This window comes from Callospermophilus lateralis, chromosome 10, assembly GCF_048772815.1.
Source record: "Callospermophilus lateralis isolate mCalLat2 chromosome 10, mCalLat2.hap1, whole genome shotgun sequence".
NCBI classification, from domain to species: domain Eukaryota; kingdom Metazoa; phylum Chordata; class Mammalia; order Rodentia; family Sciuridae; genus Callospermophilus; species Callospermophilus lateralis.
Window position 1 is genome coordinate 64,513,592 of NC_135314.1, and position 22,703 is coordinate 64,536,294.

Below are 22,703 nucleotides of genomic sequence, written 5' to 3' on the forward strand. Positions count from 1 at the left end.
AATGTGAACAGTTTTTCCATTTTTCAGGGTAGACATGCTTCTCTATATTTGGGGGGATTATTACCAGATTTCAAAAATGGCTGAAAGTCTAAGAACAAGATCAACGTAGAAACTAAACTTTTCCACACAAAATGAGCCAAGGGACTCATTTCTTCTCTGGATTTTTTTTCTTTTCATTATAAAGGAACTGTGTTACATCGTTTTCCATAATGGGGTTTCAGTGATTTTAACCCAACTAATCAATTCGTTCCTCAGTCCCTCATCATTGGTTGGTGCAAGAGGTTCTTCTAAGTCTGTCTAGGCTCATTGAATCAACACACTACGTGGCCCTTCCTTACTGTCTTAGCTTAGAAAACGAACCTAAGATTTTATTTAAGCATGTGGCTGTGTGTACAAAGGATGGATTGGGGGAAGAGGGAGGCAAGTGTGTCCTCGGTAAACGGCAACCTTTGCTACATACAGAATCGGGCCCCTAGCTGTTAGGGGCAGGCATTTGCCCTAACAGAGTTCATACCATGGATCTGTCAGGGTGCTTGCTTGTACCTGGTCTGACAGGATTAGGTGGTGTTGATGTCAGAGTATCAGGGAAAGTTCTTGTGACATGTGAATTTCCACTGAAAGACCCCAGCCCAGAAACCCCAGGCCCCATTGTGAAACCATTAGGGCGTGTTGCTAACCCACTAAACACCGGAGAGGTCTATCTATTAATCAGTTAAGGGTAGTCTATTGTGAAAGGACAGGATGGTTGGAAAAGAACAAAAAAAAAAAAAACCAGGTCCCAGGGCATTCTTAGGCAAATAGGAACTGATAACATAAAGTGAAGAACAACTTTGCCCTTTAGGTAATCTATATGCTGGGTTCAAAATAACCAATAAGAAACCTGTTGCTTACCGCGCGCGCGAAACCTGCCCCTTTATCCTATAAAAGACCTGTACCCCAAAGCCCAGTGTGCCAGTTCACCAAAGCTCCGGCTGAGGTTTTGCTGAGCACCCACAGGCGCCTGTGTATCAATAAATTGCCTCATGTTTTTTGCAGCCAGTGTCTCGTGCGTTCTTCCTTGGACAGGGACTCGGAGGGTCTTTCACCACCTATGTCCCATACAAGTCTGAGAGAGTTAATGTGACTTTGACCTAAGGCTAAGAGGTATTTCTTACTCATTTTCTATTAAGATATGCAAACTGCCTAATACCTTTTGGGGTCTAAACTGTCTTACAACAATTGTCTTGCCCAAATGGCAAAGTAAAATACACATAACTTGAATAGCTAAATTTCAACCTAAGAGAGTTCTCCTTTTCTCTGGACCCGCGTGCAGCTGTCTGTGTCTCTCCCAGCAGAGGCTGACTTGCTCTCAGCCCTGGCTTTCAGCCAGAGACTCCCTGCCCCTCCTGGGGTGGCTCAGGAAGCCACCTGTGTTTTCTTTCCTCCCCCAACTCTTCTTCCGGCTGCCATCCCTTCATCACAAAGCAAAGGGCTTACACAGGATTCCTTGGGACACCCAAGCCAACACACAAATGTTTTTCCAATTGGGAGCGAATGGTTCCTTCTTGTTTGGTCAGGGAGTCAGGGTGGGGGTGGGGGAGAGTGTTGGCTAGAGAAAACACGCAGGTCTCCTTTCTTATCTGAACACGTACATCCCTACAGGTAAAAGAGATGAGAAACAGGAGGAAGTGGGAAATGAGACGGAATAGCAAGAGACAAGACATTGCTACTGGTGGTTCTCCATGGAACATCTCACTACGGAAATGAAACACACTGTGGAAATATCTGTACCATCCCAGTAATGTCCTGGGTCTAGGTGTGAGTGCACAATGTTGAGCTAAATTTAGTTGTTAAAGGTCTGAGAAAAGTATGTAAGGATTTACATACTTTAAAAATTAAAACTAGAGTGGCCCCATACAGTCTTCAAGGCTCGTCTCTTGAGTTTTCCTCAGTTCCCTGAAACTGAAATAAATCATTACTAGTCTCTGAGCGTCCACTGAAATCTGTTCACAAGTCAGGCAACTAATGGGACTGACTTGCTTTATGGCTTATGAGTTACCAAAGTCCGCCTTAGACCATTAGACTGAGAGGTTCTCAAGGGCGGGGACTAGGTCTTAGTTAGCACCGAATCTTAGGACACCAGCCTCCAAAATATCCAAATAGAGAAGTCAGCACTGGGAAATGGATAGTTTTCATTTATTTAAGACTCACAAACTTAGATTTTTGTCTTACTTAATAAAAAAATAAATAAATGAAAGATTCGTGGATAGAGTACATTATTTGGAGGTAAAGTACTGGGAAAGAAACTAAATGCCAGAAGTTAGATTTTGAAGAGAGAATTTATTCCTCTATTCATATTTTCATATACTCTGGGAGAACACTAGAGAAGTTGCTATAAATGAAAGAGACATTTTTTGGACTGACTGACATTAGTCCTTGCATGCTGCCTATTTCTCCTCCCATCCTCTTGTCCACAAAGCATTTGAAGTGCCTTATAAGAATATATACTGTGAGTGGGCTGGGGATATAGCTCAGTTGGTAGCTTACTTGCCTCATGTGTGCAAGGCCCTGGGTTCAATACCCACCACACACACACACACACACACACACACACACACACACATAAGAATCATCAAGTGTGTTGGTGATGTTCTCCTTACTAAGTGGAGTCATTCATAGATGGGTATTCATTAAAGTATTTTTTTAAAAAAAGAATATATACTGTGAAACAGAAGCTAAATTTTACAGTAAAAAAAAAAAATCAAAGAGCCGGGTACGGGGGTGTATGCCTGTAATCCCAGCAGCTCAAGAGGCTGAGACAGGAGAATTGTGAGTTCAAAGCCAGCCTCAGCAATGGTGAGGTGCTAAGCAACTCAGTTGAGACCCTGTCTCTAAATAAAATACAAAAATATTGCTGGAGATGTCACTCAGTAGTTGAGTGCCCCTGAATTCAACCCCTGGTACTAAAAAAAAAAAATGATACAGATATATATATATGTGTGTATGTGTGTGTGTGTGTGTGTGTGTGTGTGTGTGTATATATATATATATATATATATATATATATATATATATATATTTTCTATATATATGTTAATATATATTTTTTTAAAAAAAAAATCAAGGTAGGGGAAAATTAAAATCCAGAACTGAAATCCTTCATGAAATCGGTGCTACCTGTGTCCAAAGCAATTCCTAACAATACCCATGTTCCAAGGCAAGAGACTCTATGAAGCTGTTCCTGCAACTCTGCCAGCATCTGTCAGATGGGACCAGAAAACAGAACCTCTGAGTCTGTATTTTCAATCACACAACTTCATCTAAGGTGGAAATGTCAAACATCCAGAGGGCTGAATCAAGTCCAGAAACGTTGAGAAATAACCATTGCACTGACAGTGGGCAAACATCTATGTTTAAAGAGACCATTAATGGCTCTAGGGGCTGGACTTAACAGGGAATCTAATTTCTTCACAGTAGCTCTAAAGAGATATGCTCCTAAATTACCCCAGCACATGGTATATTTGAGGTGGACATCCAAGGGGTTGTGATAGTTAATTTTATGTGCCAACTCTGTTAGACAATGATGACCAATTGTTTGGTCCAACACTAGTCTAGAGGGTGCTGTCAAGGTATTTTGGAGAGTTTTATTATCACTGACAATCAGTAGACTTTGAGAAAAAAAAGATTGCCCTCTATAACAGGGGTGGGTCTCATCCAATCAGTCAAAGGCATTAGGAGCAAAGACTGAGGTTTCCCAGAGAAGAATAACATTGAAAATCTGCCTGAGATCCCAGTCTTTAGACTCAGGAATGAAACATCGACTTTTATCTGACTCCAGGTTGCATGAGTTGCATGAGCCAATTCTTTAAAATAAACCCCTTTCTTGGTATAACATATAATTATACATGTATTATGTCATACATACATAATTTGATTTATCATATATATGTGAGTGGGTATATATATATATATGTGTGTGTGTGTGTGTGTGTGTGTGTGTATATATATATATATATATATAGAGAGAGAGAGAGAGAGAGAGTGTGTGTGTGTGTGTGTGTGTGTGTGTTGGTTCTGGTTCTGGTTTTCAGGATAACGTTAACTTCCTTGATAAAGGAAGCTAGAAATATTTTAAGGAACAATGTCCACAATGGTGCTTAATGGCCTACTCTAGCTCAAAGCCAGAATATAGGTGTGTAGGTGATTTTAATGAAGTCTCTCGTAGGAATCAGAAGTGAGGAGAGCTGAGCAAGAGGAGGCATGGCCGGTTTGAAGATTTTGCCATGTTGAGGGCCCAGGTCAGCATAGCTTGTCAGCCCAAGCCAACCTCTGTCTGAAGGAACAGTGAGCAGCACTGAGTCCACAGAAACAGATGGGCAGCTCTGTGGGCTACAGTGACAAACACAGTGACACCCCTGTCTCTAAATGAAACACAAAATAGGGCTGGGGGTGTGGCTCCGTGGCTGAGTGCCCCTTAAAAATATAGACATCTATATGTCATTTCACCCTGTGTCTGGTGATGAGATGGTTATCATGTTCATTCCACACAATTGGCAATCTGAGCAATTAAATGATTTATCTAAATTCATTCCACACAATTGGCAATCTGAGAAATTAAATGATTTACCCAAATTCAGAGCAAAGACTTAAACCTAGGATTTTTAAATTTTATTGTTTTCCCATTATACTAGTGTGGCTGTTCATTGTATTGACGGGGTAAATTAAATTATGATCACAAAGGGCACCTCGTCCCTTTCTGACGTTTCCTCAGAGTCATGAAGGTGGCTCCTCAGAGGGAACACTTTCTTTCCTGTCAGTCTCTCTACCTGCTGATCTCTGAGACGTGAGAAAGGATCAGTAGGAGTACATGCCTGATCTCCAGGCTCAAAGGTCTTATAGAGAGTTCCAGAACTCCTCTCAATCATACCAGCATCAACTGAAGACTTCACATTATCCGGAAGACTAAAATTTCCACATATAAAACTATAGGTAGGTAACTTCCCTGTTACCGTCTATTTTATTTCCAACTACAACTGGGACCGTGGATGCTTGGACAATTGGGAGAATTGCTTAAAGAATAGAAAACATTAAAAGTAAAAAGTTAGGTAGGAGTTATCTGAATGGTGGGTTGTTAGAGGTAGGGGACAAAGAACAGCCTCCCTGTGGCATGGTGGCTCTGAGGAACCCTTGGGCCTCCTTGCTAAGCTGTGGTATCTGGTGTTCCCTTGGTAGTGTCTGCTATTGGTTCAGGAGCACAGTAGGAATATTTGAGCCATGTAAAGTGGTTCACCACCTGGTATAAAGCTTCTGACCAGAAAGAGGAAAAAAGGCAATCAATGTCAAAAGCATTTTAAAAATAGGAATTAGACAAGATGATCGGAAATGAGGCACTAGCAGCAAGAGCGATTTCTCAAAAATGAAGTTTAAATAGGAAAGAAAAACATTCTCCACAGGGGAGTGTGAGATGCCCTGTCCTCAGAGTGAGGGTGACTCTATCTGATGGCCAGGATAGCCTGGGTGGAGGGGGAGAATGCCCAGGTGAGACTTTTTGGGGGGTCTCGACTTCTGGCTCCATTTTACCTGAAACCTGGAAGTAACACTGGTGTAAGAGAGGCCTGGGCCAGTAGAGTTCTCCAGAAGCCTCCTGAATCCTCAAAGCAGGTCCTCAGCCCCATCATCTAAAGCTCTAAGTGATGGCTAAGAGTTAGGCCAGGCGGTGGCATTTTGCCAGTAGGCCCAACAGCACCCACTTTGTGTGAGGATGAACACGGGAAGGGAGGCAGGCTCAAGAGGCCAGAGGAAGAGAAGGCAAATGCTGAGAGTGTGTGGGTGCACAAGCCTGTGCCCAGCCTTTCCTGGAGACACAGAATCCCGTCTACCCTGCAGCCTCCTTGTCCACCAGCCAACCAGCAAAACACAGCCCCCATTCTGCTCAGGAATGTGCTTTCAGAAACTTAATCTAACTGCTAAATCCAGGCCAAATCCCTCAGTGGCATTAACCCAAAGACAGCACCCCTTTCTCTCTCCCCCACTTGCCTTCACGCCACTGCTGTCTCCCCCAAGCTTGGGAGGCTGCGGTTCCATTCCACCAGCTCCACCTTCTGCGAGACACTGACCCCCAGTCTGCTCACCCCATTTCCAGTGCTTTCCTTCCCTCCACTCAGGCCCACCCATTTCACTTGTGATTCATGTCTAAATGACAAGCCAATAGTTCTTGGCTTTCAAACAAGACCGCTCCGCTCTCGCACATGCCCCTTCTTCTCTTGCTGTGTCTTCTTGGGCTGCAACCAAACCCTTCCCTTTGTCCTCTCTGCCAACCACACATCCCTGCAAGCACCAGAGAGAGCAGCAGCCAGGAATTTTTTTTTTTTTTAAATAAATTGTCTATAAATTGTCTCTCTTCACCCAGATACACCTTGAAGCAAGAGGAGGAGTCCAAAATCAATCTTCTCCTTTCCAACCTTCCCTTTGCCAAACAATAAAAGGTTCAGCCTGATTCCTAATTAGCCTGAATGAATGGTTATGGAATTTCTGGAGCCTCCACAGACACGTGCAGACCATTTGTAGATGAAATCTCCCTCCCAGATACCCTCTAAAGGCATAAAGTTGCTAAAAGGCATGTCTTATTTATAATAATGAACAGCTGGAAGTGAACTAATTGCCCAGCAATAGGAAGAATTCAGTTCCTTATGAAGGAGCCACTGGGGGAAGTGCTAGGGCCATCTATAGTTAGGAGCATGCTTTGCTGGGGCTGGAGGATGGACCAACCAGGAAGGGGCATGACAGGATGTGTCAGAGTGATGGTTACACAGCACACTGGATGGCTCACTAAAGATCAATACACTTTGTATATTTTACTGTAAGCATTTTATACTTGTTTATAAAGAAAAAATTATAAATTATTTTATGGTCAATGGCAAATGCATACAATGTCAAGGGAAGAAAATAAGTAGACACTGGAATTTAGTATCATCATTACAATAATGTAAAAATAGGGTTCTGGATAAAGATTTGAAAGAGTATGTGCCCAAAGGACAGTAGTTGGTTTGTAGAGATGGCAGGCTTGAGAGAGACATTGTTTTTATATATTCTAAAATTTCTATACGCAATCACAATTTCCAAATATGAAAGCCAGCCTCAGCAAAAGAGAAGCACTAAGCAACTCAGCAAGACCTTGACTGTAAATAAAATACAAAATAAGGCTGGGGATGCGGCTCAGTGGTCAATGACCCTAAGTTCAATCCTGGTACCCTGCCCCCCACAAAAAAACAGAAGTGGAAATTGTAAAAAGAAGTATAGTTATGACCTCAGCCCTTCCATTTAAAAACTTTATGTTGGTGGTACTGGGGACAAAAGCCAGTGCCTTGTGTACACTAGGCAAGTGCTGTACCCCTGAGCTACACAACCCCAGCCCGAGTCCGCCCTTATTGATGTGGTGAGATGTCCCTTCCCCACCTCCACCCTCTTCACCTAAACCTCCAAGCACCCTCCCTTACACAGAACCAGCTGGCGACAGCCTGCTGGTACTCAGACTTAATGGTGCTTCCTCTGCCACAAAGGAAAATGGCTCCCACCGTGTGGGGGCTTCCGGGGGCAGCCTGACCCCTCGAGGAGATAGCTAAGGACACGCTCTGCCTCCTCCCCTTAGAAAATGGCTGGGTTGCTCAACTATTTCCCAAGGAAACGGTGGTACAGCCAGCAGCAGCCTGTGTTCCACTCTCCCACGGAGCAGAGTCTCTCCAGGAAATCTGGGGACCAAAGGGCAGGGAGGGGCACTTCTCCCTCGCTTTTCTACTTCCCCATCTCTTAGCATTTTCCTGCCAGAGCTCGTGCCTCACACACCCCAAGGGCCCCAGCTGGCCACGACGGAGGCGCATTTCAGAAGCTGGCTGTCTTAGGAATGAGCCATGACATGGGACTATGACCTTCCTGGAACTTCTTCATTCACGAGGGTGGTGATAGCAACATGGAAGCCCAAAGCAGGGGTGTCAGGGATAATGGGATACTGCTAAATCATGAGGGAATAAGCTCTGGAAATCTCAAAGTGGAAATCCAAATGCCATTTAACAAATTTCCCTATTTTCTACATCTCAGGCTCCAGAAAAGGGCCAAGATGGAGGCTATTCTTTATCCTTCTAGGTTCAACGTATTATAATGAGTGTTGGGACTGCTGTGCAGCCTTCTGTAATTAATCTGCCAAAAGTCAGGTTGCCTTATTATAATGGGTGGAAAATTAGGTAACACAGGTACAGTGCCCAGGACGTAGCACACACAAATGGTGAAGCCCATGGTGTGTCAGATGGCCAACCCTGGTCACTCCCACCTGGCACAACATGACAGGGTCCAGTAGGGTGGGCCCATGATGGTGGCGACTGGAATACCTGTCCTGCATAAGGCTCCTCTTCCTGCTGTGACTACGTCAAATCACTCGGCCCTCACTTTGTTCTGTGGAACCCTCTTAATATATCTTATGTAATTTTGTAAAAACCATGTCTCACTTTCACAAACATGAAAGAAATAAAAGCAGTCATGAGACAATCTGGCAGGAAGTGCCTGGAAATAGAATCCACCAGATTTTATCAGGTTGGGAGCAACCTTAGAAGCCATTTGGCCCTTGGATTCCATATGTGGCCTGAGGATCTATGTTCATGGTCATGTAATAATCAGAGAAAATAGAGATCACAGATAACACTGATTCTATAACAAGCAGAATGTCTGCAGACAATGACTTTAATAAACTACCTTATGCTGAGTGTAACAATATGAAAGGAAGAAAGGAAGGAGGGAGGGAGGGAGGGAGGGAAGGAAAGAAAAAAAATAAACCTTGGACCAAATTGCCACTGAAGGTCTTGGTGGTTTCTGTTTTCTTCATCTTTTTCACTATGCTCTACAATTTATATTTCAGGCATCTGAAATATGCCCGCCACTCACAGAGGCCAAGTCCTGAAAGGACAGGCTCTGTTACCCAGCCTCCTACATGCTCTGACTATAAAGGTTAAGAGAATGGGGTGATGGTGATGGAGGTGCAGGGTGACAGCAGCTGGTCCATTACAGGGTGACGAAGTGGGGACACAGGACATGGCTCAGCTCTGGGATCCCCAGAACTGTTCACCCCCTGCAGATGTTTGCTCCAGATACTGTCTTGCTCAGAGATTCCCCAGGCCATGATGGTACCCCCAACATTGCCTCTGATTGAAAATTTCAACAATTAAGCACCCTTTTATGGCATGATTAATGACAGGAGGTACAAATGGTAGGGGGAAAGAGAGTGGGAGAGAGGAGATGGGAACACACTACAGCAAAGGAGCAGACTCACTGGCTAGTGTCACCGTGGCTGGCACACTGGCCACAGCCCCTGCAGGCATCCGGGCCACGCACTGGTAGCGTCCCACGGTGTGGTTGTTGAGGGCAGTGATGACCAAGGTCCCTCGGGTGAGGAGGACACCCAGAGCATCATCTGAGCCATTCAGCTCCTTCCCGTTCAGGCGCCAGGTTACGTTCACCCATGGGGGTTCCACCACACAGCCCAGGATCACAGTTCCTCCCAGCTTCTGGACAGTGGACATAGGCTGGACAGTGACCCGAGGGACCTCATCTGGAAAAAGAACAGGCATACAGCAATGACATCAAGCCCCCAACAAACCAACCTTTTTTAGAACCACTGCACCCTGGTACCCTTCCAGAATTAAGCACCCAGGACTTGATCTTTCTCTGAGTAACATGACCACCACTGCCCAGCCTGTCTTTGCTCCCAGCAAACAGATCCGAAGTGGCAATGTGTCATAGAGACAAGAGCTCAGGCTCCAGAGTTGGAGACAAGACCTGGGCTGAATCCCAGTGTCACCACTTCTGATCCATGTGATTTGCCTTTTTCAGATTCATTTTTTTTTAAAGACAGAGAGAGAGAGAGAGAGAGAGAGAGAGAGAGAGAGAGAGAGAGAGAGAAAGAATTTTTTAATATTTATTTTTTAGTTCTCGGCAGACACAACATCTTTGTTTGTATGTGGTGCTGAGGATTGAACCTGGGCCACAGGCATGCCAGGCGAGCGCGCTACCACTTGAGCCACATCCCCAGCCCTTTCAGTTTCATTTGTAAAGCGAGGCCAATCATATTCATCTCCCAGGGCTGGTAGGAGGCTTACCAACCATGCATGTCCTGCCATGGTCTTATACGATAAATGAACAGTTATCATTTCCTCCTCCTCCTTGGGTACATCTTTGAAATCAATAAAATACCAACATGTAACCAATATGGTATCACGATAGTTCTCATTTTGTGTTCTGGAATGTGCCCTTGATCGGTGGGAGCAAAGTATTTTTGTTTTTGTTTTTAAGAATTATGATAAGATGCTTTATGCATCCACCCAGCTCCAGGACAGAGTCCTTCCAGGGGAAACGGGCTGAGGGCAGGTGGGAACTCACTCAAGTCAGCAAAGCAGCCCACTGTGGCCAAGATGAGCCAGGCGAGGGTGACCTCCGGCCTTTTTCCTTTCTGCGTTGTCATCGTCCCATGCAGCATGGTGTGTCAGAGGATCCCAAGGCAACGTTCCATAGGTCACCAGGTCACTCACAGAGCTGTTGCAGTCCCCTGCACCACTATTGTAAGAGAGAGAAAGAATGGGGGTGGTAAGAACACCTGTGTGTGTTGATGGCAGCCGCAGGCCGGGCTTTACCCCACAGACAGGGCTTCACCCCACAGGCAGGGCTTCACCCCACAGGCCGGCTTCCCTTGCGCTTGCTGGCAGCATTCCAAGTGGGGACCTGCCAGGCTGTGGGAAGACCAAAGAACCCCCTCGTGCCACTTCTCATGTAAAAGAAGCCTCTTGTCAGGTGTCCCCTTGAGCTAGAAGGTGATGTTATTGTGGTAAGGATGCTAGAGCTTTTCCCAAGGGACAACAAGAGGTACTCAGGACATGGAGCCAAGGATACGGACAGGCTGAGACCTACAGCCCCGTCCAGGGCACAGGGCAGGGAGTGTCCAGTGCAGAAGCTGGAACAGATGAGATTATTCTTAGCATTTGCTTGTCAAAGGCCAGGTGGCATGCCATGCTGCTAGTGAGGAACACTGTGGGACAGCACTGTCACTTGTGCAGGCACCTGTGTGCGGAATCCTCCTTTTAGGTGAGGTTCCTGATTAAAAAATCCTACAGTCTCAGTATCTCAAGAAACTGCTTTGACTCTTCTCACCTGGATTCCATGCCTAATAGATCCCTGTGAATGCTCTTTATTCCTGGAATCAGCCTGCGCTCATGGGGGTCATCTGGCTCATCTGTAACCTCTACTGCCAGCACAAACACAGGCACAAGTCACACATCAACCAAGGCCCCTTACCTTCTCAGAGCATGGGTGGTTGCCACTTCTCTACCCCTAGTGCTGAAATTCTGGAATTTTCCATCTCTACAACATCTGTGCTCTTGACAACTACCTAGGTTGCATTTCTACCCATAAAATAGTCCCCTGAGAATTTGCACGGCTCCTCCAGCTACCTGGTGACACATCTCAGTCATCAGCCACCCCTTCACATCCACCTAGAACATTAAATTCTCCCCTTCCACAGTATTATTCCTTACTCTCCTGTAAATTATGACCATTAAAAGATCATGGAAATCACATAGCAAGTATATATATATATATATATATTTTTTTTTTTTTTTCTCTCTCTCCTCTTTTTTCTCTCTCCCTTTCTGCCACAGCCCAAACCAAGGTTTTGCTCCTATGCTTCTCACTGGTGTATTTTTAAAATATTAGCAAATAAGGAAGGTGGATCACCACCCTATTGGACAGGGAGGGTTCAGAATGAGTTCCTATAACACGGAGGGCATCATTCCAATGACAGCACAGTAGTGAATCTTCTTGAATCCTGTGCATATGGCAATATCATTATTATCTTTCTAGGAAAGTGACCTACATTCAACCTGTTGATTCTTCTAGACCAACTGACCTAGTCAGAGATTTTTGAAAAATCTGGGAAAGTAATCAAGCTTCCTAGCAGACAGCAGGGTGGACCTCACTAGTTGGTGGAGCTCTGGAAACCTGCACGGTCTGCTGCAAGAGGAGGTCCCTAACCTCCAGCCCAACATGCCTGACATGGGGACTGCAGTCTGGGCTCGAGGTGCTTGCTCTGTTCTTGGAGGTGCTTGGGATTTGCTTAGATCTTTTGCTTCTCCAAAGCCTCTTCAGAGGGAGTGAAGGGGACACATCCACTCTATCGAGAAGCACCCTCCAAACCAGACCTAGGGCCTGTCCCCACACCAATGCTCACAGTGTTTTCCAAGAAAGAGTCATTTCTCCTTGATTTTTATTCTCTCCCTCTGCCTTGTGCCTTCAACATCAGAGGACCCATATGACTTCTCAACTACTCTGGGAAAGGACAAGGACACATTCTCTAAAAGGGTTTTAGAAGAAAGATTTTACTTTTCAGAAGTTTTTTTTTTTTTTTTTCCTGACAATTAAAATAATTTCCTGTTAGGGGAAAGAGTGCTTTTGTCTTTTTTTCCAAACAATTCAGTGAATCAAAAGACCATATTACTAGCAAAGTGAGATCATGCAGCTGCAGAGGATGTGAGTTGGGCCTGGCAGGGCAGCCAGGGCCGAGAGGTAGAGTACCCTCTGCTGCCCCAGGGACCAGCTGAGCTCTGTGCACCAACTGTCTTCTTACATCTACACACCAGCCCTTCAAGGTGGGAGCCATCATTCCCATTTTACAGGTGAGGAAACTGAGCTTCAGAGATGAAGTAACTTGCCTGGGATCACACAATTGTCGGCTTGGGCTGAAACACAGGTCAGGTGGATACCAAAGGTCTATACTTTTTAGCCACAATAGTAGCTTTTTCCCTTTTTTTTTTTTTTTTTTTTTTGCACTGGGGCTATGAACCCAGTGGGTGTTTAAATAGTTGAAACAAGAGTGATATAAAATAGTGATCTCTTTATAAAGGAAAAGTTCCTACTGAAAAAGCAAGCTTTTGGTGTCCTCTCAATTTTCCAGACACTGGAATTAATTCTCTAAACTACTATTGCCCTATTAGATGGCATATTAATATAGAACACCGCACGAGATCCCAGTCGTGGGATTTTAAGGATCTAGATTATTCACGACATGCCCCAGATTCCCGGAGTCCTTAAGGAGACTGATGTCAAGCATTCCTTTTCCTGCCCCAAGGAAGGAGAGAGGAAGGGAGTGGAGGAAGAGAGGAAGGGAAGGGAAGACGGGAGGGAAGGAGACTGAAAGTGTATATGAACCACTAAAGGGCAAAGAGGAGAAGTCCACAAAGAGGGACAGGGGGCTGTTTCTTATCTGAGCTCAGGGCGGCTACAAAGGTGTTTGGGTTGTAAAATCAACAAAGGTTTTACTGAGGAAATTCAGCCCAGACACCCTCCTGATTAACGAGGGCAAGGCAAACAGTGCCTGTTACTTCTGCACCCTTGGTAATTTATAAGGTTCAAAATGGAAACAAACCCCACTTCTGCAGCCACCCACCAACCAGCTTTTAAAAAACAACAAGGAGAAAAGAATGCAGCGGAGAAGTGAGAGGGAGTGCCAAGAAGCAGGTATTCTGAGTCAGAGAAGAGGGTTCATCCTCATGATCCTCATGACGGAATGGAAGCAGATGCTGTTTTAATGACCCCAAAGCAGGACAATGGGGTCTCAATGTAAAGGCAGAACCATGACCAAAAATTAGGTGTGTATTGTGAGGGGTATCACTGAAGGTATGATGCTGTAGTTACTTCTTGGACCAAGCTACCTTGTGAATTTGTTCCAGAAAAAAGAAAAATTCCAAAGATTTAGGTGACAGACAATTTTACTGTAATTTTTTTTTTTTTTTTTTTTTAAGGAAAGCAAGGCTTAAATTGGAGAGTCTAATTGCAGTATAACTTTGTCTCATTGTGAAATAAGCGAGGTACAATTTCAGAGTAAAGGCAAGAGTAAGGTCTGTTGTTTTTCTTGGCAATGCAAAATATGTCTGGATCCTTCTATTTTCTTATGCGTTTTCTCAGAAAAAGAGGAGAAATCAAGGGGAAAAAATCAAAAGCAGAGGGAAAAGGAAAAATCAATTCTTGCCATGAATTCCTCATTGAGGTCTAGGTACTTGCCATTTTTAAGGGTAATTTGGACACGAAAAAGAAAATAGGTCTGAGAAGTTTCACTGCTGATATAACTTGTTTCCCACTGAAATAATCACCTCCAAACAGACGTTTCTGAAACTTTCCAAAAACAACAACAACAAAACATACTTCTGGGTTTGAGACCAAGCATGAGAAATTGTAGCCTTGGAATATTTATTTTTTTGAGAAAATTACAAACAACTGAGAGTGGATCTGGAGAAGGCCATCCCCCTCCCCCGTAGAGGGCGGCTGATGACATGGACTAAGAGTGAGACAACGCCACAAAGGTCACAGTCTCATCCCCTGGACACCCATGCCACAGCAGCTGCTACGGAAAGGGAAGCCTGTAGGAGCTAAACCACAAAACACGCCCTTTGGATGTCTTGAGACCAAAAACCAAGATGAGTGCAAACCGAGAGTAGGATGTAGCAGACAGTATGCAGAGACCTTCTCAAAAACATCCTTTAAGGGCAAGAAGGAGGTCAGACAAAGTCCTTTGCTCCATTGGTTGAGAAGGGCTATCTACAAGAAAAAAAATAATCTCTGCCCCAAGGTCCACTTTTTGCGTGTTCCCAATTTTGTAGAGTAAGATTCCTATTTCTGATGAGCTTTGCTCCTAGATGGGATGCTGAGTGGCTGGGTTCAAGTGTCAGCAGTTCCTGGTCTCAAGAAAGAGGACGGAACTCCTGCCTGGAAGAGTGGCATGGGGGTGATGCCAGGGAAATAAGTGAATTTAATTCTCAGAGGGCTGAAAATGTGAATTTTGATAGCCTTAGGAGGAATTAAGAAAGAAAGGTTACTAAAATACCATATTGGACACCTTTAAAAATATACAGTAAAAAGTTCATTTTTACTTAAGAAGTGTACTTTACCCACAGACTTAATTAAAAGGAAACATTTTAAAATGGGAGGGACCTCAAGAAAATACAATTATAGCCTAGACTAATACATGTGTTTCTAGTCCGCGTGAGTCTGTAACTCACAGACGATCTCCCAACCAGTTAGAAAGGATGGGTTCAGGACGCAAGTCAGGTCTCCTGCTCCTAGACTAGGATGCTCCTCACTAGTTCAACATTGCTTCCAGCAAGTTGTTTCTGAGGCCACATTAACTGACTGCTTAGAATTGGCTTTACCACTAATTTTGCAATGTTTCTGATTTTACTTCTTTATGCATGAAAATAACATTACCTGGATTATCATCTCTAATTGTAACTTTTTTTTTTGAGGAGGTTGTACAATCTTTTTTTCTAATCTTTTATTGATTTTATTTTTTTAAAATACACAACAGCAGTGGAATGCATTACAATTCTTATTACACATATAGAGCACAGTTTTTCATATTTCTGTATATAAAGTATGTTCACACCAATTCATGCCTTTATACATATATTTTTTGCATTACAATTCTTGATACACATATATACCACAATTTTTCATATCTCTATTTGTATATAAAGTATGTTGACACCCAATTCAAGTCTTCATATATGTACTTTGTATAATGATATCCATCACATTCCATCATCCTTGCTAATCCCCTGCCCCCTCCATTTCCCTCCCACCCCACTTCCCTATCTAAAATTCATCTAATCCTCTAAGAAGGAAATGAGGAAAACTACCCCATTCACAAAATCCTCAAAAAAAAAAAAAAGATACTTGGGAATCAACTTAATGAAAGAGGTGAAAGATCTATACAATGACAAGTACAGAACCCTAAAGAGAAAAATCAAAGAAGACCTTAGAAGATGAAAAGATCTACCTTGCTCTTGGATAGGCAGAATTAATATTATCAAAATGACCATACTACCAAAAGCACTATACAGATTTAATGCAATTCCAATCAAAATCCTAATGGCATTTCTCATAGAAAAAGCAATAGAAAAAGCAATCATGAAATTCATCTGGAAAAATAAGAGACCCAGAATAGCTAAAGCAATCCTTAGCAGGAAGAGTGAAGCAGGTGGTATCACTATACCAGACCTTAAACTATACTACAGAGTTATAGTAACAAAAGCAGCATGGTATTGGCACCAAAGCAGGCTGGTAGACCAATGGTACAGAATGGAGGATACAAAATTACAATTATCTTATATTAGACAAAGGTGCCAAAAGAGAAAAGAGCATCTTCAACAAATGGAGAAAAGAGCATCCTCAACAAATGGTGCTGGGAAAACTGGAAATCCATATGCAACAAAATGAAATTAAACCCCTATCTCTCACCATGCAAAAACTTAATTCAAAATGGATCAAGGATCTAGAAATTAAACTAGAGACTCTGCATCTAATAGAAGAAAAAAATAGGTCCTAATCTTCATCATGTGGGATTAGACCCCAACTTCCTTAATAAGACTGCTATAGCACAAGAATTAAAACCAAGAATTAATAAATGGGATGGAATCAAACTAAAAAGTTTCTTTTCAGCAAAAGAAATAATCTGTGAGGTAAATAGAGATCCTACATCCTGGGAGCAAATTTTTACCCCTCACACATCAATAGAGCACTAATCTCTAGGGTATATAAAGAACTCAAAAAGCTAAACACTGAAAAAACAAATAACCCAATCAACAAATGGGCCAAGGACCTGAACAAACACTTCTCAGAAAAGGATCTACAATCAATCAACAAATATATGAAAAAAATGCTCATCATATCTAGCAATCAGAGAAATGCAAATCAAAACTACCCTAAGATATCATCTCACTCCAGTCAGAACGGCAGCTGTTATGAAGACAAACAATAATAAGTGTTGTCTAACAGTAACTTTCTATGTGATCATATTCATCTGCCTACCTTTTATATTCTAATCTAGAACACTCTCCTACTGTTTACTGCACAAATCCCTTCAAGAGAATTTTCTTTGGTGATGGAGACATTCTGTATTTGTGCTCTCTAAATACTTGATATGTGGCCAACGTGACTAAGGATCTGAATTTTAAATTTTCTTTAAGTGGCTCTATAGGGCTAGTGGTTGCCACATTCCATAGCATAGGTCTAGATGAAAATATAGATTACTGGCATCTACCCAACCACGTTGATGTCAAATGTGGACAATAGCCATGGTTTAATGTTCTTAAATAGGAGTCCCACTCTAGCCAGTCTCTAAATATATTTGTCCTTTAGTCCTTATCCAAATTCTGTGTATGAGTCTTTTATTAAAAACCTATATGTATTGTGATTTTTAAAATTATTGGGAAGAAAAATATTACTAATCTACCACATTCAAGAGAGAATGCAAGTAACTGAGAGTATTCAAAGATGAATTCAGTCCCTAGGAATTTAAAGTCAAATTGTGGACACAAATCCACTAGCACTGGGCAAGTATCAGTAACGTCTTCATCACTCCCCAGCCTTCTCCGTAGTTTGCTCAAGACCATGTGACTAGTGTGTGCCAATGAGGTGTGAGTGTGTCACGTGTCACTCCTGGAGCAGGGCACTCAGGAACTGGAGATGCTTCCATCTCTCCCTCACCTGGTCTGGCAGCCACATGCCACATGTTTAACAAAGCACAGCTACAAGACTGAAGGGAGCAGCTTGAGATGGGAAATGAGAAAAAAATAAATAAATAAATAAACCTTTGTTGTCCAGAACAACTGAAGTGTAGGGATTACTCTCTCATAGCAACTGTAGCACGCTTCCCTCCAACAGTTTAAAGTGACCACCAAGGCAGTCACAGATGCCATGTGGTAAATGAGAGCACTTTCATGAAGGTGCTCTGGAAGTGGTGTTTGAAATTTGGGACTTCTGGGGTATGACTATGTAAGGAGAAGGAGGGCACAAGAAGGTAAAGAGGGGACACTGGCCAGGTGGGGGCATATCTCCTGTGTGCAGGGCAGCCAGTAATCAGACGGGCAGAAAGTTCTGGAACAGGGCTCTTTACATATTACCTTACGTCCCAGGAGTAACATATTCTGGGCAACCATCCCTAATACATGCCCATGTATTTATTTAAAAAATTAAATGCTTATGCTGCAGAACCAAAATCTATAAAGAACACTGGGTAAAAGTGAAACCATATTTTAATGACCCCCTTAATCATGATTGTTTTTCATCAGTTAATGCCTTAAGACAGAATGCCTATTTAGGATTAGGATCATTACTAATGGCATGGGTGTAATCTCTTTTAAATAGTCTGCTCAGATGTTAATTGTGTTGTTGACTTCTCATCAGATGTGATTTCATTATCAATTTTTTTTTTTTTAGCTTCTTAATGTGGCTTGAAAAGGGTCAACTCTGCCTTTTTCTTTCTGTTTGCATGTGCTTAGATTATCAGCATTCTCAATCCAGTTTCTTTGCAGCAATCTCTTTAAGCCACTTGTCCTTTTGTGAGAGTTAATTTAGTTAAAACTAAATAATATAATCTGTAAATCCACTTAACAGAGAAAACAGGAAAACGGGAGTGAATGAGCAAGTGAGATCCCTACTGTCAAACCCTCCACACAGGGGAGATCTCTTGGATACTGTTGTGACACACAGTTAACAACTTCTAGTTTCTATACTAAATATTAGGAAAGCTGGACTGCTTTACTATTTCTCTTTTTTTAAATTATTTTGTTTTATTTTGAAGTGCTGGGGATTAAACCCAGGGTTTCACCCATGTGCTCCACCACTGAGCTCCATTCCCAGACATGCTTCCTTTTTTAGATAGAAATAAACATTAAGGGAATCTCTACTGTTTTCTTCCAGCACCTAATAGAACCATGTGTGTTTCCCTTTGGGAACTTGCACCCTATTTTGTAGACTACTATATTAGAATTAAAAGAGTCAGGCAGGACATTGTGACCGAGTGGAAGAAGAAGGAAAAGAGTTTGAAATTAACCCCATGGACAGAGTGAAGGTATTGGGTTTTAAGCAAGGGAACGTCTACTCCAAATGACACTTTGAGAGATTAGCAAACGCAGGCTTCTCTCATTGAACATGATTTATAACAAGCTGCTATCAGCTTATTTCAGGTGGGTGGGATGTCAAAACAAGCAGAAAGAAAAGAAGCCTGGGTAGGCTCTGGGGAGGAACCCCCATAAAAAGAGCCACCTCTGCTATCTAAGCAAAGGTCTCATCTCTTGATTTGCCCAATAAGCATTTGGTAAAATGCATCTCATCCTCTCCCACCTCCTGCACTGGGGGAAAAAATTACTAGGGAATCACATTGTCACCCCTTCCTGTAAATGGCCTTATTTCTGTAAAGAGATTTTAAAAAATATCTATCCATGGGGGTGGAGAATGGTTTATTGCTAAGCTGGAAAAAGAGAGAACACTTTTTCTTCTACACTCTCTTCTCAATTCCCCCACCCCTCTTCCATATAAATTCAATTTGACAACCCTGCTAATTGGATAAACGCAGCTCATACACTCCTAGAAGGCTATTCCCTTTTCTTTCTTTTTCTTTTCTTTCTTTCTTTATTTTTTTCTTCTTGTTTTGTTTTTGGAGAGCTCAAAACAGGGTGATTGTGCTGTTCTTCAACACGAATTCCATCTGCTTTATTTCTCTCTCTCCATTCAGAGCTGCTCCTGAATATTTATGAAGACTTCCCTCCTCGCCTCTCCCCTTTCTACCCCACCTCCACCCTCCTTCCTCCCTCAACTTCCCTCTCCCCATCGGGCCTCCAGCCTCCTCTCCCATCTCAGAACTGGGACAAAAAACTTCCAGATGCCCCCCCTCCCTTTAGATAAACACAGGCCGTGTCAAGTGTGAGGAGAGGGGGCGGTGGGGAGGGGGTTCAACTGCCAGTCAAGCCCCTGGCCTTCAATGCGGCTGGGGGCCTACCCTAATCTGCTGCATGCTTGCCATATGGGGGCTGTGTTGCCCCGGGAGACACTAACAGGCAGAACGGAGCTTAATAGAGTCCATATTCATTGTGATGCAGTGAGATAGCTCCAGGCACCACTGCCCTTCGGGCTGGTTTCATTCTTATGTTGCCCACTTTCTGTTTTTCCTCCCTTTTCCTTTCTGTCTTCCTTTTAAAAGGGCCTGGTCTCCAGAGAGTTCTAATCTGGAGAGATCTGAGCAGCTGGAAAGGGTGGACTTTGGGGTTAGGAGTGAGGAAGGTGATGGTGGTGTTGGGAGGTGCTGAGGTGATGAGAAGTGAGAGGTAGAAACCCCCTGTGGGCCAGGGGTGCAGCCACCACACAGCCAGGGAGCACGTGGTGTTGTGTGCGCAGATGTGGGCAGGCTGGGGTCCCTGCACGGGGGCAAGGTTGGGTGGGTGGGAGGGTTGGTGCATCTCCTGGCTGTGCCTTCAGGGACAGCAACCTTCACATTTACTCAGCAGTCTATGGCCTCCTTTGGCCCATGTCCTTCTCTGGCAGGTCTGGCACCAAGGAGGAGGTGACAGTTGTGTCTGCACAATCAAGCTAAAGGCATAAGAAACCTCTGCACTGTGGGAGTGGGCCGTCCAGCAGGTTAGACCTTGTCACAAGTATATGTGTGACAAGAGACTTGGGGTTCTGTGAGGTCAGCGGTGGTCTCCCTCCGCCCAAGGACTGTGGGAGAGAACAAACATGCATTTCCCAACAGGTCAAGAGACTAAAAATTATAACCAAGATATGGTAGAATTCCCCAGAGAATAGTTTCATAAGTTGTAAAACAAAACTACTTGTTTTGTGATTGTGGGGGGCAGAAGGAACAACGCAAAATTAAGTCAAAACATAAAATAAAGCAAAGGAAAACTGGAAGAACTGACAACCACAATCAGGATTGGGGGTGGGGGGAAGGGGTGTTGGGGGTGTGCAGTAGAAGCAAAAATGCTTGTACTATTGGTGAAACAATACCCCCACCACAGTGATGTGACCCCCTCTTCCAGTACCAAAGCAGCTTAAGTCAGATGAAATTGTTAAAACCAAGGTAGATACTAGTAGTGTTGATATATATATATTTTTTAACCTTCCAAATTTTCTATGCTCTACATTCACTGCACTTACTTTCCACTGAGTTACATCACAAATCTGCGCTTCTTAGATCAACCCAAGGCTGTATATCCCAACAATCCTTCAGGGATTGGTGCACTGGGTAGTTTAGGGGCCAAGTACAATTTCACTTCCTGGTTCTAAAGCCTAAAATGCATTTGGTTATCAGAAGTCTATCCAGAAGCCAGCCACATCTCCCTACTCCTCAGTATCTACTCCTTGAAGACTCGTAGAATCATTGAGAAGTCAGAATAGAAGATGCACAAGCCAGCAGGGTCTTACAGGACGTGGAGAGCACTTACCCTCCCTGCAGGAGAAGCCTTCCCTCCCAGCTTTTCTCTACACAGTGCTCCTGCAGGCTCTTTAGGTTCAGCATGTTGCATGCACTAGAGGACAGCTCAGCAAGGGGCGGTGGGGCTACCTGGAGCTCTGGGGTGAGCCAGCCTTGGAGCTCCAGGCTCTTCCCAGCCTTCCCTGCAATGAACACACTAGTCAGTAATCTTCCACTCTGGAAGACCCTGAGCACCAAGTGCGTTCTGAATCTGATGACAAGAACATGCCAGCCATATGGACCATGAGAATATAAATGGTGGCAGAAGTGTCCCTAACAAGTCTTCAGGAGTAAAGGGAAGGATATGAACTAGTGGGAGCCAGAATGGCCAACTTATAAGAAAAACAGAGCCACTTACTCTAGTCTAGGCCAAGTTCTTGCCTTTTATGTCACTGCTAAGAGGACCCTCCAAAGATAATCTGTCTATACCAATATACACTCAAACTCATCCACTCTTCCCTGACTTTCCTAAAGCCATGAAAAGATGCACCACCCACTCTGCTGCCCAGCCTTGTACTCTTCCTCTCTTGCCTCCCTCTAGTTCTCCATAACAGTTTCTGATCAGTCACATGGGCTATAATTCTGGAAAAAGCAGTGTTGCCCAATAAAAATGCAATTCCCGTCACGTATATAACTTATAATTTTTCTGATAGCCACATTGAAAACATAGGTGAAAATAATTTTAATAATATCTTAACAAAATATATCTAAAATTTATCATTTCAGTAAATAATCAAGATAAAATTAATGGCCACATGGGCTTAGTGGTTACTGTATTGGGCAGCACAGGTCTAGGGCCCTAGCTCTCTTCTCTGCATTTAGTCAGCCTCTGCATTATCATCTACCTTCTTTCTAAAATGTCAAACACAACCAAACAGTGAAAGATGATAAATGGGCAGCTCCTATTCCTTGAGCAAGCACCTCCTATTAGTCAAAATCATAATTCATTTAATTTGATATTTTCACAATGTTCCTATAAGGTAGGTGTACGATCAACCCAGTTTAGAGACGGGGAAACTGAAGCTAAGGGTGATTAAATATCTTGTACAGGATCACATGTGTTACCAAGGAGAAAACTAAATAAAATCCCTAGCTTCACTCCTCTAGTTGACTTAATAATTTTGGAGGTCACACAGCTGGGCAATATATTATTAGCGTCCCAGTAGCTTTTCTGTAGATGACACCTGTGACTTGTGGGTTATGATGATAACAATTGCCTAGATTACTTCTCAGGGACATGAAGGCAACTGTGACTGAAAATACTGTCTCTTTCTGTGGGCCTAGAGACATCCCATAGGTGACCACAATGGGGCGAAAAGGCTCAGCATCTCTGTCTTCATAGTATGGCTGTCTCTTTTGTGGGCTAGATTTTTCTCAGCTCTGCATGTAG

The 22,703-nt window shown here is 43.3% G+C and overlaps 1 protein-coding gene across 6 annotated transcripts in view; it reads right to left on the reverse strand.

The window, feature by feature from the left end:
- Positions 1 to 22,703, reverse strand: part of Boc (BOC cell adhesion associated, oncogene regulated) — a 78,537-nt gene that overhangs the window by 26,440 nt on the left and 29,394 nt on the right. For all 6 annotated transcript variants that reach the window (XM_076868220.2, XM_076868219.2, XM_076868223.2 and 3 more), the window contains 2 exons: positions 10,402 to 10,575; positions 9,296 to 9,574 (listed from right to left, as the gene is read on the reverse strand). In XM_076868220.2, the coding sequence (XP_076724335.1) occupies positions 9,296 to 9,574; positions 10,402 to 10,498 (376 nt within the window). In that variant the 5' untranslated portion in view covers positions 10,499 to 10,575. The remainder of the gene's footprint in view (positions 1 to 9,295; positions 9,575 to 10,401; positions 10,576 to 22,703) is intronic.